This window comes from Chelmon rostratus, chromosome 6 (genome assembly GCF_017976325.1).
Source record: "Chelmon rostratus isolate fCheRos1 chromosome 6, fCheRos1.pri, whole genome shotgun sequence".
In the NCBI taxonomy this organism is placed as follows: Eukaryota; Metazoa; Chordata; class Actinopteri; order Chaetodontiformes; family Chaetodontidae; genus Chelmon; species Chelmon rostratus.
In genome coordinates, this window is record NC_055663.1 from 9,133,999 (window position 1) to 9,149,146 (window position 15,148).

Consider the following 15,148-nt stretch of genomic DNA (forward strand, 5'->3'; position numbering starts at 1 on the left):
CATTTTCACAAAATATTAAATAATATAGGCCCATTCTCAGCCACTGAGAAAAAAGTCATCAGGTGCTCTGCAGATTGAGATAAATATTTAACTTAAGATAAACAATGAATACAATCAACTACTATAATATGTCTCTAACCCTCTGGTTGCCTCTCTCTTCTTCCCCTATTTTCTCCTCCCTGTCGTCTCTTTTCAGTCGGGCTTCTCTGTGCCGGACCATCAGCTGTCATCGGACCTCTCTCTCTCGTGGCTGTCGGGGCCTCATTCCAGATGTTTGATGCCTTTCATCCTCCAGGAAACTCAGCCTCTCCTCCCTGATCCACATTCTTCATATGTGGATCTACCTATAACATCTATATCTCTACAATCTATCTACAATTTTGTCATCCTGGTTGTCTGTACTGTCATTTTATTATGTCGCTCTGTTCTGTACAGCAAATTGTGTGCCATGTAATCTATTTCCTGTCTTTCCTTATCCGAATCAAGGGTCTAAGGATAGAAGATCATAAGACCTGTTGGGTTAAATTTGTGATTTGTTACAGAACTGACTTAAGTTTCATCTTCTTCAAAAATTAAATTAGCCAAAACAAATAAACAAACATAGCAAAACAAAAAAAGGCTGCAGGCATTTTCATGGGACATGAGGGCCTGCTACTGTTGTGGGGAGAGAGGGCACAACCCACAGGTCTGACAGACTGCCTCTTGTCTTCTTTTCATGTATGCCGCCGGTGAGAGAGACACACATCACACATATAGGATGTTGGGAACATGCAATGCCACAGTGGCAATCCGTCCTCCACAAGTAGCCAACACCTGCCAAAAAGTTAGTCGAGTAGTGTTGAGTCTGATGTGAGTTTTTGTTGGTGGGCTCAGGTTCAGTCCTGTCAGACTGTGTTGAGGGCTGAGGTGCACCCGCATTTCTTTATGGTCTGTTTACCGTGTCAAACCTTTCCATCGCTTGCCCTGACATTCACTATTTGTCTGACTGCTGAGCAGAAAAAGTCCAGAGCCAGAGAGCCCGTTGTGTAACCATGGCAACCAGCATATGTGAGTTATTGTGCCGTTAGCTGTGGCATAACAGCATAATAGAGTCAATCAATATGGCGAGTTTCACGTTTATTGCTTTATTCTGTTTTGATATATTTGAAACGGGAACATAAAATGTAGTTGATCTAAATGCTGACAATTCTTTAAAATCCTCGGCTCCTCCTCGAGACACCTCATCCTGTCATGGCACCGCTTTGGGAACCACGGGTTCAGCGGATTGTTTCAGTAAACAAAAGAACAATTCCATACAAGCTGCCATGATTTTCCATTCTGAAAATCAGCAACGAGATCAGTTTTGCTCACTGACTGGCTGCCAATGAGGGGTTGTGAGATACTGTCAGTCAATCATAGCTTTCTGTCATTATTTAAATAAATATATCCATATGTTTAATTAATTTCTTAGTAGATATCAAAGATTTAATTCCCAGAATACAGCTACCTTAAGTGGATATCTGGCAAAGAGAAAAGTGTGTGTGTGTGTGTGTGTTAGTTCAACTCACAGTGCATAGTCAGGGATGATTTTCTTTGTGAAGAACTCCTCTACTCCTTCATCCACTCTGCCCATCCCCTCGCTGGCCTCATTTTCTACCTTTGAAACTGGCTCCTGTAACAAAAAACACAATATAACACTCAGAAGTGCATGTTGCATTGTGTCTCTGTGTGTGTCTGTGTGTGTGTGTGTGTATGTCCCCCTGCTTCCCAGAGGTGAAAAAAAATACACACACCTGTTTTTTTTGTTTTTTTTTTGTGATGATTTGAAATCAAAATGCGAGTGATGAAATGTTTTAGTTAACTGGGGGATATTGCTGACGTGGTTCATCAACTTGTATTCGATTAATCTGAATTCAAATGTAAAAAAAGTACAAAAAAATAGGCTTTCTTTTATTCTGAGTTGACAGTCTGCATTAGCGTGAAACTGGTCCATTCACTTGTGTTGCAGTTCAGAGATATCCAACTAATACTGCACTGATTTCATCTCGCAGCAACCCACAACACTGTTTCCAAAAAAGTTGGGTCACTGTGTAAAATGTAAACAGAAACAGAACGTGATGGTTTGCAAAACACTGAAATGTCATATTTAATTGAAAATAGAGCAGCAGAAACGGAGAAATTTCCTTTTGTTTTGGGGATTTTACAGTATATCCTCATTTAGAATTTGAAGTCAGCAACACGTTTCTAAAATGCTGGGACAGGGTCATGTTTACTATGGTTTGCTGCGGAGCCATGCTGCTGGAGTACATGCAGAATGTGGTTTGGCGGTGGTCCTGCTGAAATGAGCGAGACCTTCCCTGAGAAAGATGCTGTCCGCTTGGCAGCATATGTTGCTCCAAAACCTGTATGCATCGTTCAGTGTTAATGGAGCCTTCACAAATGTGCAGGTTCACCATGTGCCATGTGCACTAATGCCCCCTCATACCATCGAGACGCCAAATTCTTTGCAGTTTCGCATTGAGAAACATAAAATAAATAAATTGTTGCACTGTTTGCCAGCGCACTCAGTTACTTCAGAAAGACTCACCCTCTCTGGGAGGCTCTTTTTATACCCAATCATGTCACAAACCTGTTGCCAGTTACCTTAATTAATTGGGACATGTTCCACCAGGTGTGTTCTTTTAACATTTTTACAACTTTTTCAGTCTTTTGTTGCCACTGTCTCCAAACTCTTGCATGCCCTGAACCAGGCATGTCAAACTCATTCCATAAAGGGCCATGTGGCTGCAGGTTTTTGTTCTAACCAAGGAGGAGCACACCAGGCTGGAATCAATTAATCAGCTGATCTCAGTCTTCCGCTGATAACTAAGTGAACCCTTGATGTTGATTGGTTGGCCTGGTGTGCTCCTCCTTGGTTGGAACAAAAACCTGCAGCCACACGGCCCTTTATGGAATGAGTTTGACATGCCTGCCCTGAACAATCATTCTCATGTTATTCACTTTAGACTGAGCAAATACAGTGCGAGTAGTGGCAATTGTGACAAAAGGTGGCGAGTTTGCAGGTTCAAACAATGCTGAGAAATGAGAAATGAGAGAAGAACACAACCCAACAGCCAACATCATTATTCTGAACTCCTTTTTAAAAGCATACTTTACTATGAAAAAAGATTCAATTTCATTTTGCCAGACTCGGCTGCTGTTTATCCCACTTTGATATTCACCACATTGTTTAGTTGTTTCTATAACGATGAAAGGGTTCAAACCTGTTGTGTCACAATATGAGAGTATAACTAGAGAAGCAGGATATCAGTCAGTGCAGCTTACATTTAAACGTTTTGCAATAATATAATTTACATGTTAATCTAAACAGGTATTTAATTTCATACAGTGTTCTAATTTGACATCAATGAAACCTTTAACACGCTGTATATTTATACTGTAACATAACCCATCACCCCATACACTTTAGCTAATTTCTGGTTTTCATCATTAGTGCCACTGTAGATTAAAAGCTTTCTGTTGAGTTTTGAAATGGACCTGCTGAAGTACCTCCAGTTCAGGACAGTTGTCATGTGTAAGCATTATTCTAACTGGGTCAAGCCAGTCTGCACACAGTTGCAGTGTATTAGCCAACTAGAGTTGCATGGATACAAGCCCTCTGCAAACTTATTTTTTCATTGCTCTGGTCTGTATGTAGCAGCACACAGTAACAGGTCACTGTATTACCAATTCAAGAAAAATAGAGCTAGAGACTAAAACTAGCAGAATGATTCAAGCGTCCAGGAAGGACAAAGGCACAACGGTTACATTTTGTGATGGTACATTAGGAGGAAGAGTCAAATAGATGGACAATATCATTTTAAAGGCTATAAATGGAAGGACAACCACATCTATTTCCAAAGGAACAAGACTGTGAGAGTTAGCAACATGCCAGCACCTTTACGTCATAGAGTATCGACTGTAAATGTGATCAGATGAACAAGAACACTGTTGATGTCAACCTCTGAGTTGTACTTATGCATAAGAGATACATTTCGGTCCAAAAAGTTCTCTGCACAAATGGACGCAAAGTTACCAGTGTAACGTCAATCAAAACCAGGAAGGGGCTATAGTGATAGTCAAAACAAGCAATATGAAGATGCCCCCTTGGGCACTGGAAAATGTCACTGTTATCTGGCATTCTATAGCCAAAGCAATACAGTGATTCACAGAGAAAATATCAACAGGTTAATTAATAATGGAAACAGTTGTTAGTTGCAGCTCTGGTTTGTTTATCTGGTCAAAGTAAGTGCTACAAATATGAACATCAGCAAAAGCCTAGGTATGTGGTTTATCAGGTGCCACTGCAGGGCTAGCAGTGGGCTAACCATCCTGGAATCAGTGTTGATTTTGTAATGAAAACTATGAAAAAAAAAAATGTCGACAACCATTTCATGACAAACACAAGACAAAAAACATACAGAACAGAAAACATGAAACGTAAATTTGACAGTAGGTGGACAAAATATTTAATTACTTCTTTACATTTTAATGCAAAGTGTTAACATAACACCTAACATCCTGCATGCATCTGCAGAAGCCCACATTGTAGCTCTTGATGGTAAAATGCATCCTCTCCTGCCATAAAGGATCTCTTTCTCACAACCTAAGAAAGTGAAGGAAGCTGTCAAGCTGAAGAAGGAGGCGTTACGGCCTCGACTGGCCCAGGGGTCTCCTGATAAGCAGCACACTGCGAGGCCAGAAGGGCTGCAGCTTCGGCAGTTACTGAAGTGAAAACTGGGGTGTGGGAGGACGACTCGGGCAGGGAAGGCAGTGTTTGGCTCAGGCTGTTTTCAGCCTGAGAGAACTGCTGACCCACACTGGGGATATTGTAAAGAGGTGGAAAGAGCAACTCCTGAACCCAACCAACGCGTCCTCTGTGGAGTCTGAAGACTCAGGAGAAGTCTTAGGTAGTCAAGAACCTCCTCAGTATCTAGGTGTGGGGTCGCGGTTGACATTCGCTGTCAGATGCTGAGGGCTCTGGACATTGTTGGACTGTCTTGGCTGACATGGATTTTAAGTGTCGCATGGATGTTGGGGACAGCACCTGTGGAGTGGCGGAAGGGTTGTGGTTCACATTTTCAAAAAGGGGGACCAGAGGGTGCGGTCCAGTTATCTGGATATCACACTCCTCAGCCTCCCCAGGAAACACAGGGTGCTGGAAAGGAGGCTCCAACTGGTTCATGAGGAGCAATGCAGTTTCTGTCCTGGCCGTGGAGCAGTGGACCAGCTCCTTACCCTTGCGGGGTTGTTGGGGAGATCATGGGAGATTGACCATTGAGTCTACATGGGTTTTGTGGGCTTAGAGAATATTTTTGACTGTGTCCCCTGGGGTATCCTGTGGGGGTACTGCGGGAGTATGGGGTACCGGGGTTCTTGCTACAAGTCATCCGGTCCTGTTGGACTAGGGCTGGGCAATCTCAATAGGGGCAAACTCAGTAGGAGAGCGCAATGAAATTTATGTCAGTAACGATGATCAGCTTTGGACATTTTTACTCACTGCGACTAGATCAAACAGCAGAAGCAAGCATGACGACAGCTAGTCAGTGTGCAGTGTTTGGCTTGCACGTCAAAGCAAACGGCCATTTTCTACCGCACAGCATTGTTAGAGCTACGGATGAAGAACCTGGATGTGATTATGGACGTCCTCTGGAAAGGAGGAAAAATAATGAGTGAAACAGAGGGGCATAAAAGCAACATTTGCCTCTCTGCCTTTGCTCTCTGTGTTGCTGCCTGGTAGCTGGGGGGCGGTGCTGAGCTCCTCACAGACAGGCAGCAGGGTAACTTTAGAGCAGGACCACAGCGGAGGGAAGGAAACAGACTTTAGGATATATTTTACTGGAGTCAACAACGTCAGTGTTGGACAGGTGTGGTACACAACACAAAGCTGCAGAAATGTGATGTCCTCAGCCTCTCTGACCACTCTGTTAATAAGCTATAGAAGGTCAACTAATCAACCTTCGGGTTTCTTCAGGCTACAGTCTTTATGAGGACACTCTTCAAACTGGCAGCCTTATCACATTATATATTGTGATTAATATCGATATTGATCAGTATGGAATCAAATATTGTGATCATAGCTTTGGCTTATTAACCTGTGTTGAACTCAGCCAAGGTTGCCCCTTGTCTCAGGCCCTGTTTGTGATATTAATGAACACGATTTGAAGAGTGTTCAGTTTGGGTCTGCTTTTTGCAGATGGTTCTGTTGGCTTCCATCAGACCGTGACCCTCAGCATGCACTGGGGTGGTTTGCAGTGTGAAGTGGCCAACATGAGGCCATAGTTCTCCCCTGGAAGACAGTGGATTGTTCCCTGCGAGCAGGGAGTGAGGCGCCGCCTCAAGTGAAGGAGTTCAAGTATCTAAGGATCCTGTTCATAGTTAATAGTAAAGTGGATTGGTAGATTGGTGCAGTGTCAGCAGTAATGCGGGAGCTACTGCACTTCCAGAGAGTTTGTGTGTCACCGGTGAAATTACATACAGCGCGGCTGCTGGATTTTAATTTCAGGCCTCTCCTTAGAGAGAATTCAGTCAGAAGGACTTTTACTTGGCTGGCAAGGGTCAACTGGTCAAACGGTCACCCAGTGGAGCTGCAACAGGGGGCAGGCCGGTATGAGGAGAACTTATCCAGCCCATAAGCAGTCTGTGTGCATTGATTTGGTTTGGTCATAACTGCAATGCTCATAGGAGAGCTGTCAAAGGTATTTCAGCATGGTGGATAAAGTACATGATAGAATTGTTTGTTTATGTTTTGAACATCGGGGGTCACCATATTTTGGGATTATAATCTCTTGATATTCATCCCCAGAAACCTCAACATGGGGTCCGAGTGCAGATTTTCTCCTTAGCCCTTCCTACTCCGCAGATGTAAATCTGTCTATATTTGTGGTGACTTGAATAGTCACATTGCAGACTTGAGAGATTATGTTGATTTCATTTCTCCTACAGCTGTATTGGACAAGGGTGTAAACAAACACAAGGAGACATTCACTGGATTTGTGAAGGATTCCAAATGCTGTGCGCTTAACAACAGATTAAACCCAGAAAATTATAACTTTACGTCTATTTGCGTAGGGGGTGAAGCTGCTGGAGACGACACTGTGACACCATGTTGACCAAAACCTGGATACTGACGTCATCTCTCTTCTGTCAGTCTCTTTTAAAGGCATGAAGAGGCCCAATATGAATATTAAAAACTGAGCACTGTACATCTGTTAAGATGGTACCAGAATGCTTGAAAACTAAAAAAAATGCATAACCAGACGAAAATTAGCTTTGATGACTAAAATTAATTGACTAACAATCAATTAACAGCCAACCAAATGACTAAAATTTGACTAGAACTTATTTATTTCTTCCTTTTCCTAAAACTAAATGAAAATGAATGCTTGGAGTCAAACAAGAATGCTAACAATGGGACGTTTTCTCGTATGACTGCAGTGTTTGTCTCCGTCTTTTAACTTTTTCCAGCTATCTTTATCATCCAATGAGAATAATGTGCCTCTCTTTCATTCTCTGCCACCTCCTTTACAGCCACCTGTCTCTGTGTGCTACATGCCAGCATGGCATACAATTGTTGGCATACAGACTCTCTCTCCCTCTCACTCTCTCTCACACACACAGATAGACACACACACAACCACACACTTGTTACCGAGGGGCAACAGAGCGGTCTCCACACACCAATCTGCACACCCACACACACTCATGTTGCGGATGTGGACAGTCATACATACAGTATACGGGCTGATAAACAGAGTGACATCTACACAATTTGAACTGTGTTCCTCGACCTTCCACATCCCGTCAAAGGTTTTTACAGTTTTTACAGTTTATGGCAACAAATGTTGATGCAGTTACGTTGGCATCTACGGCTCTGCATTAAGCTGCTCTCTGCTTACCCAGCAAGCATGCTGAATGAACAGCAGGGGAGCAAACACAACTCCTCCCGTGGGTGCACAGACAGACTAGCCAGAGCGGCAGCACAGTGCACACACCACAGGCCTGACCCGGCAGACTAGAGCAGGTGGGAGCAAAGCTTCACCAGGCAGCAGATGGGGTGGAGCGGTCGGTGTTTCGGGGAACATTAGAAGACGAGGTCAGTATAATACACCACCTTGTTATGAAAATAACTTGCTGACCTCTACACCTTATATTTCATGATCTGCTGGAGGTCCAGATGCAGGGCTGTTGAGTTCATGAGCTTGTGGTATGATATCCCCCCAACATCCCACATAACATCCCCCTCTTCTCCATTAGGTGTTCTCTGTCCTCCTCCATTTTCCAAACCTGGTTGTACCACACCTGTCCAGTAGATGCCCTCACTGACTTCCCCGCTTCAGTGAATCACCTGACTGCCCTCAGGTCAGGGACCCTCCTCATGCTTCCTGCTCATTTGCTTACTATAGCTCCAGTGTGAAGGTGAACCTGCCAGCTCCTCCTGTGCTACCTTGTGTTCTAGCTGTCTGTTACCTCACCTGCCTCTTTCCTTTTCTGAATGCTGTCAGCCTGCCTGCACAGTCTTTTCAGATACTAGTAAAACAATCGCTGTTATCTTCATTAGAATTACTTGACCCCTTGTGATCACTGACGGATTAACAAATGACTTCCATGTCTTGCCTAAACTGTCACTCTTTTGTTAAAAGAAACAAAAAAAAATGGCACTTTATTTTGAAGGTGACAGAGAACTGGAAACCCTCTGAGAGTTCTTGAGTAAAGTGCAGGGAGACACACATGGTTGATCTCTAGTCTGTCACAGTACAATGATAATGGACGGTCCTTTGATTTATACAGTTTGTCTCCAGTTTACCCTAATGTGAGAGGAGACCCAGTCAAACATGGGTAGAAAGGAAAATTCCACACAGGAAGGACCAGAAAACGACCCCCATCTTTCTGGCTACAGGCCACAGTACTGTGCCACACATATGCATAGAGTCCAGTGACTGCTGAGCCAGTTGGTGCTGGGTGGGATCTAGACTGTAAACTGAAATAACGCTGTCAGTATAGCGTGTACTTGGATTATTGTTCAGGATTGGCTGCTAACACAACAGTAATGACTCAATAAAGCCCCTGTTCTGTAAAAATCCAAAAGTAAGTAAGACCTCACTATGGGTTCCTGAAACTGTGTCATTTTGGAACGCTGTTCTTCATGGCACCATAAATGTTTTATGTTGAAGCAGTTGAGCATGATGCTACATAGAAGCTTTGTGAAAAGAGTGGCTTTTAGCAGCACAAAAGATTCAGCTGTGGTACAAACCTGAAATTAAAAAAAAACATCTCCTGATACAAAAATCCCTTTCCGCTAACAGCGTCAGTTCATTGTGCTGAGACACCGTTTTATATTTCTTCATGAAATAATTCATGTTCTATGCTTACACCACATCAAAAGCACAAGCCTAACATGAAATCCTTTGGAAACCTATTATTTGGGCCAACGACCTGTGTATTTTGGTGTGTGAATGAATTATTATTCCGTGGATCCTGCTCTTCTTCTGGCTCTTAGTGAAATCAGCTGCTCGTGGAAGCAATAGTGAAGAATGATCCCATATCTAGACCTATAACTTGGCAATCAAATGGTCGCCTGAGCAAATAACCAAATAATGTTGTGTTTTTGTTTCAGGATTTTAGGAACGGTAGTTGCTAGCTTGTTAGCATCTGGTCTGCAAACCACTACGACCTTCTGTTAAATGATAAAACAGACTCATTATTTACAGGGAACCCCAAGTCTTCATCTTTAAATGACAAACCCATCTTTAACAGAGGGCTGTTTGTCTTTGTCTGCCATACTTGTCAGACATACCTCCATGTTCAGGATTTGCCAAGGTCAGAGAAAGCTCATGGACCTGGTTAGAGAAACATGCCGGTCGGAGGTGCGTTTTTTGGTTAAGTGTCCACCGCCTACACACTTGGAAAGGGAGGGGTGAGGCATGGGGTATTCGGTTGGTTGCAATCTGCAGCCTCACCGCTAGATGCCAGTAAATCCTGCGCAGTGGTCCTTTAAAATAATAATCTCTGATCAAAATTATGTTCCTGTTCAGGTGCTTGCGGATGCATATTCTGTTGCAGTTAAAGTATGAAAACTATTGTAAAGGATAAACATATTTACCTCAGTGTTCATCTCAGCTAAACGTTTAGAGGAGCTGCTAAATATAACTGGCCATAGCAAATGAACAGCGCAGAGAAAACGTCTTTACTTAAAATAGTCCATAAACAACTCAAAAATAGGCTCTATGGGAAAATGGGGAACCCCACGTGCATTTATGCAGAATTTTTGAGCATTTTTCTTATTTTGTTAAGAATCTTTGTGTCGCCTTGTGTGCATAGAGCAGAAACTAAACCACTGTCAACCTGTGGAGGTGATGAGATATAAACACGCTCTGAGCATAGACAGTACTGACAGCTGGACAGGACAGGCAGGGAGGGACATCTACAGTAGCTGAAACATGTCACATCATTTGTGTAAAACACCACAAAGTAAATTACAATCAAACATTACATCTTAAATGTTTTTTAGCATTATGTTGCACACCGGTAGCAAATGTCAGCTACGGCTAGTATTTCTTTTGGTGTTGGGGAATAAATTGCTAAACACATTCCTGATCACTCACTGACAGGAATGACCGGTCTCTGCCAGACTGTACATCATCTAGTGTAGTCCAGTCTCATGGGGTCCCAAAAAGGATGTGTGATTGCGTTTGAGAAGAACAACACTATCTTAGAGCAAATGTGTATCTTTTAAAAGAGAATCGCACGCAAGACACAATTTATGCACACAAGGTCACCACAGAAGAAAAGGAACCCACTTTTTTTTCCCAACACACACACAGAGAGAGAGACCCCCATTAATCTGAAAACATGAATAATTGAGTTAGTGAGAGCATTCCCAGGAGAGAGTGACAGAGAGAGAGAGAGAGAGAGAGAGAGAGAGAGAGAGAGAGGGAGAGAGAGAGAGAGAGAGACAGAGAGAGAGACAAACAGAGAGAGAGAGAGAGGGAGAGAGAGAGAGAGAGAGAGAGAGAGAGAGACAGAGACAGAGAGACAGAGAAAGAGAGATCAGCATTGGGAACAACCCAGGGAACACCACTCCCAAAATGCATGTGCCTTTTCTCACACACACGCACGCACACACACACACACACACACATACTCACACACACACACACACACGCTGAGCACGACTACATGGAGGAAGAGAATGGCTACCATTATTACTACAGCTATGGAAATGAAAGCAAGACAGCAATGGAGAGAGAGAGAGAGAGAGAGAGAGAGAGAGGATAGATAGATAGATAGATAGATAAATAGATAGATAGATTCCCTCTCTTTCTATCGTGTTGCCATCATTTTCTCCTCGGGGATCCCTCTGTAGTCGTGCAATTAGCTTCCTACTTCAGCTACCCTTCCCTCTATCCTTCATCCGTCTCTCCTCTCCTTGTATCTCTCATCTTTCCGTCCTGCATCCTGCTTTCTGCCTCTTGCTGTGGCTGGATTTTACAGAGCATGTATGTCTCTGCACAGCATATTTTGTAGGCACATGCATCGTTGTGTGTACGTGTAAATGTAAATGATGAGCAATTTCTACATGATTAAATATGCATGTGTGTGTTTATGGTCATTGCAAGTGTTAATGGGTATGTGTGCGTGTGTGTGTGTGTGTGTGTTCTTACCTGAGGCCTTGATGAGGGGGGCTGTGTGTGTGTGCGTCGCGGCCGTGGTCGGGAGGCAGTGTAGTGCCTAAGAGTCTGTCCCTGGGTGGGTAGAGGCTCCATGAGAGAAGCGGGGGATCCAGAGCCGGGGAGGGGGCCTGGGCTGGTGCCGCAGCCGGGGAAGGGAGCCTCTCGTCTCGGTAAGCCTCCGCGGCCGGCAGCCTCCTCCTCCGGAACTCGAGCGGAGATGGAGGAAAGGAGAGGGAGACTGGGAAGAGGAATGAACGATGCTCCTCTCGCTCCTGATATTGCTGCTGCAGCATCCACTGCCGCCACCTCCCCCTCCCTCCGCCTCCTCCCCCTCCGTCCCGGGGGGGAGGGGGTCGGGGAAGTGGAAGGGGAGGGGCTTGAGGCCTTGACTGACAGGGGGGTTGCTATCGGCAACTGAGGGAGGCCACACCTCCCTCCTCCTCCTCCGTCCTCTCCAGCACCTCCTCCCCTCTCTCTCTCCGCTCCTCTGTCCCTGGTCTGCTGTTCCCAGTCTGCATCCAGGAGACCTGGGAGTGAAGCAGCATGACTGATGAGAGGAGAGATGATGAAAGAGGGAAGGATGGATGGAGGGAAGGAGGGAGGGAGGGAAATCTGGGAATCCAGCCCACGCAGTAGGCATGCTTTTGGTGGAATTTACAGTATGTATGTATATCTAGGGCAGGCCGAGCTGTACAGGAAATATAAGGAGAGAGTGGAGGGACAAGAAAATGGTAAAAGAGGAGGAGAAGGGGTGTCAAGAGACTGGGATAGAGGGGGAGGAGAGACCAAACTAGGAAAGAGGGTGAACAAAGGGGGGCAGAGCAGAGCATACAAGAGAGAAATAATGAGTTAAGCACAGACGTGCAGAGAGAAAGAGGAGAGGAAGCAGAGCAGCAGATGGGAGCTGCAGTCACACTGTACTGCACATAGGAAGCCAGCAATCAGCCCGTCACACAGACACAACACCAGGCCAGGCAGAATAATGGGGGGTTAAACCCACAGTGTTATTAATCTTTCAGTGACAGGGTCCCCTGCTCGGCTAAATATTTCAGAGGCCTTTGAAATACAAGTTGATGAAAACATTTTTTGGAAATAAAATGCTCAAATTTAGATTCTTTCTAAAGATGTGTGATTAACTACTGACCTGATTACGTTTATGAGCCTGACAAACACAAGTACACAGACACACAAAGCTATACCGAGCTACTTATCATCATTATCATTTCTATGTATTATTATGTTTTATTCTTACTTATTTTCCAGCTACCCTCATGCAAACAAAAGGGGGTGGGGGTCGGCTGTTGTGAGCCAGAGCGTCCCAGATCCCCCCCCCCTCCCATGTTTCCTCCTCCTCCCTGATCATCCCCTCCTCCATCTTCTCCCCATCTCATCTCTCCCATGGTGAAAGTCACTGGTGTGAAAGTAAACAGGCCATGCTCCAATTAGCCAAACAGTGCTGTCTGCCATACGTGAGGAAGACAACGGGACGAGATGAAACACACGATAGCGGGTCGAGATTTGTACCTGAGCCCAGGCTTTAAGTGCAGTTTCGCCTCACACTCCTATCGTTGGGTCATCACACTCCTTACATTTCTCCTCGTCCCCTCCGCGACCCCGTTCATACAGTTCTGTTCGGTTTAAGGAGGTTCACGGCCTTGGATGGGAGAACGCGTTGTGATTTTATGACTGTGACTTTTCTATTGGTGCCACTCTTTGAACGCCCTCGAAATTTTTAGGCCCCCTGCTGGAAAAACAAAAAGAGTAGCAACATTGTCCTTGTGTTGCATGTTACATCCGACACATTGGTGCGGAGGTGTCGCGGAGAAAATCAGTGCTCTTGAACTGCTTAATTTGTACGACTGAATTAATCGTCTGTGATGTCAAATTATTTAACTTCTGCTCCTCAATAGCTGTCAAACTACATAACATATGATCTCAAACAGAGAAGTCAAGCTGACATCAGTCACTGACAACCCCTCTCACCCCCCGCATGAGACGATGGAGGCCCTAAGCAGCTCCTTCAGCGACAGACTGCTGCACCCGCTCTGCAAGACAGAACGCTACATCCCAACAGCTGTCAGAGTGTTCAACTCCAGCATTGTTTAATGTCGCACTGCGTTTACATACAGGCTGTTTTTGCAATACTGTGTGATTTATGCTTCTGCTGTCACATACATGCAATATCTTGTGCAATATTACATTTTTCTTTTTACATACTAAACAGTGCAAACACTGTGCTTAATGTATCCATACCGACTATGTGCTATTTGTCAATATCCATGTGCAATTTTACAGTACTTGCTGCTTGTAATACCCTAATTTCCCCAGCAGGGGATAAATAAAGTCTTATCTTATAAATCTTAATTTGTATGTATCAAATTACTTTGTGCTGTCAAATTATTTAGTTTGTACTCCTGAATGACTAATTCTTGCTCTCAAATATCTTACTGCGTGCTCCCAAAGTACCAAGTCATGATCTCGAAATACTAACTTTTTAGCTTTATACAGTAATGATGACTTTGGATGAAGATACGTGAATATATTTCAAGCTGCTTTAATCAATCATCACCCAACTCTGCAGTTCCCTTCAGCTCAACAGAGCGTTTTAGCATCTTCCAGGAACTGTCTTGTCTTACAGTCCGCGACTTTACTGTTCGGTTCAGCCTCACTGCTCTCATCAAACCTCTTTCCAGCAGCAGCAGCAGCAGCAGCAGGGAGCTGTCTTCAGTCAGCTGTGCCACTGTGCACTACCTGTCTGCAGCAACAGGCAGACAGACACAGCCAGAGACTCGCTGCTGATCCTCAGCAGCTAGCGGACATACATTCATCACATGGACACACACACGGCTCCGAATGAATACTAATATTGCTCCGTGTAAAAGCAACAGCATTTATATCGTGCTTTTCTACTTTAACAGACAAAACGGTTCACAGTGTTTCACCTCTCATTCATGTTCACAGTGATGAACATTATTGCACAATTCTTAGTCTTTAGTCTTTGTATACTTTTTTTGATATGTTGCTATGGTTTTTGCAAGAAAAAGCAGCCACCCACACATGCAAATGAACTGAATTAAAGTGAGCTGAAATTAGATTCAGCGAGTGAGAGACATTATTGGATCACATAGTAATCGTGCTCGTGTCTTACTCTTAATTGAAGAGGCAGGCCTCATGCTCTTGGAGTGGAAACTGTTTCTCCAAAATGCTGGACTGTACTGGTGATGGACAGAGCAAAGGAAAACCCAACACATCAGTGAGTGAGTGAATAACAGAACGAATGGACAGGTAGATGGGCGTGCGTGTCCCTTACGTCATCAGTTGGGAAGTTGCTGCCTGCCAGTCGGAGCTCTGGGATGCTGACTTTCAGAGCAAGGCATGAATTTTCTTTTATAAGGCAATCCTAAACAGTCAATAAAGAAAAAACATCAATTATAAGCGTAACATATTATTTAACATAT

The 15,148-nt window shown here is 44.2% G+C and overlaps 1 protein-coding gene across 2 annotated transcripts in view; it reads right to left on the reverse strand.

The window, feature by feature from the left end:
* The window catches only part of carmil2 (capping protein regulator and myosin 1 linker 2), a 51,390-nt gene that overhangs the window by 15,162 nt on the left and 21,080 nt on the right, over positions 1-15,148 (reverse strand). For both annotated transcript variants that reach the window (XM_041938871.1, XM_041938870.1), the window contains exons 29-32: positions 15,001-15,090; positions 14,839-14,905; positions 11,682-12,217; positions 1,548-1,651 (exon numbers count right to left, since the gene is read on the reverse strand). In XM_041938871.1, the coding sequence (XP_041794805.1) occupies positions 1,548-1,651; positions 11,682-12,217; positions 14,839-14,905; positions 15,001-15,090 (797 nt within the window). The remainder of the gene's footprint in view (positions 1-1,547; positions 1,652-11,681; positions 12,218-14,838; positions 14,906-15,000; positions 15,091-15,148) is intronic.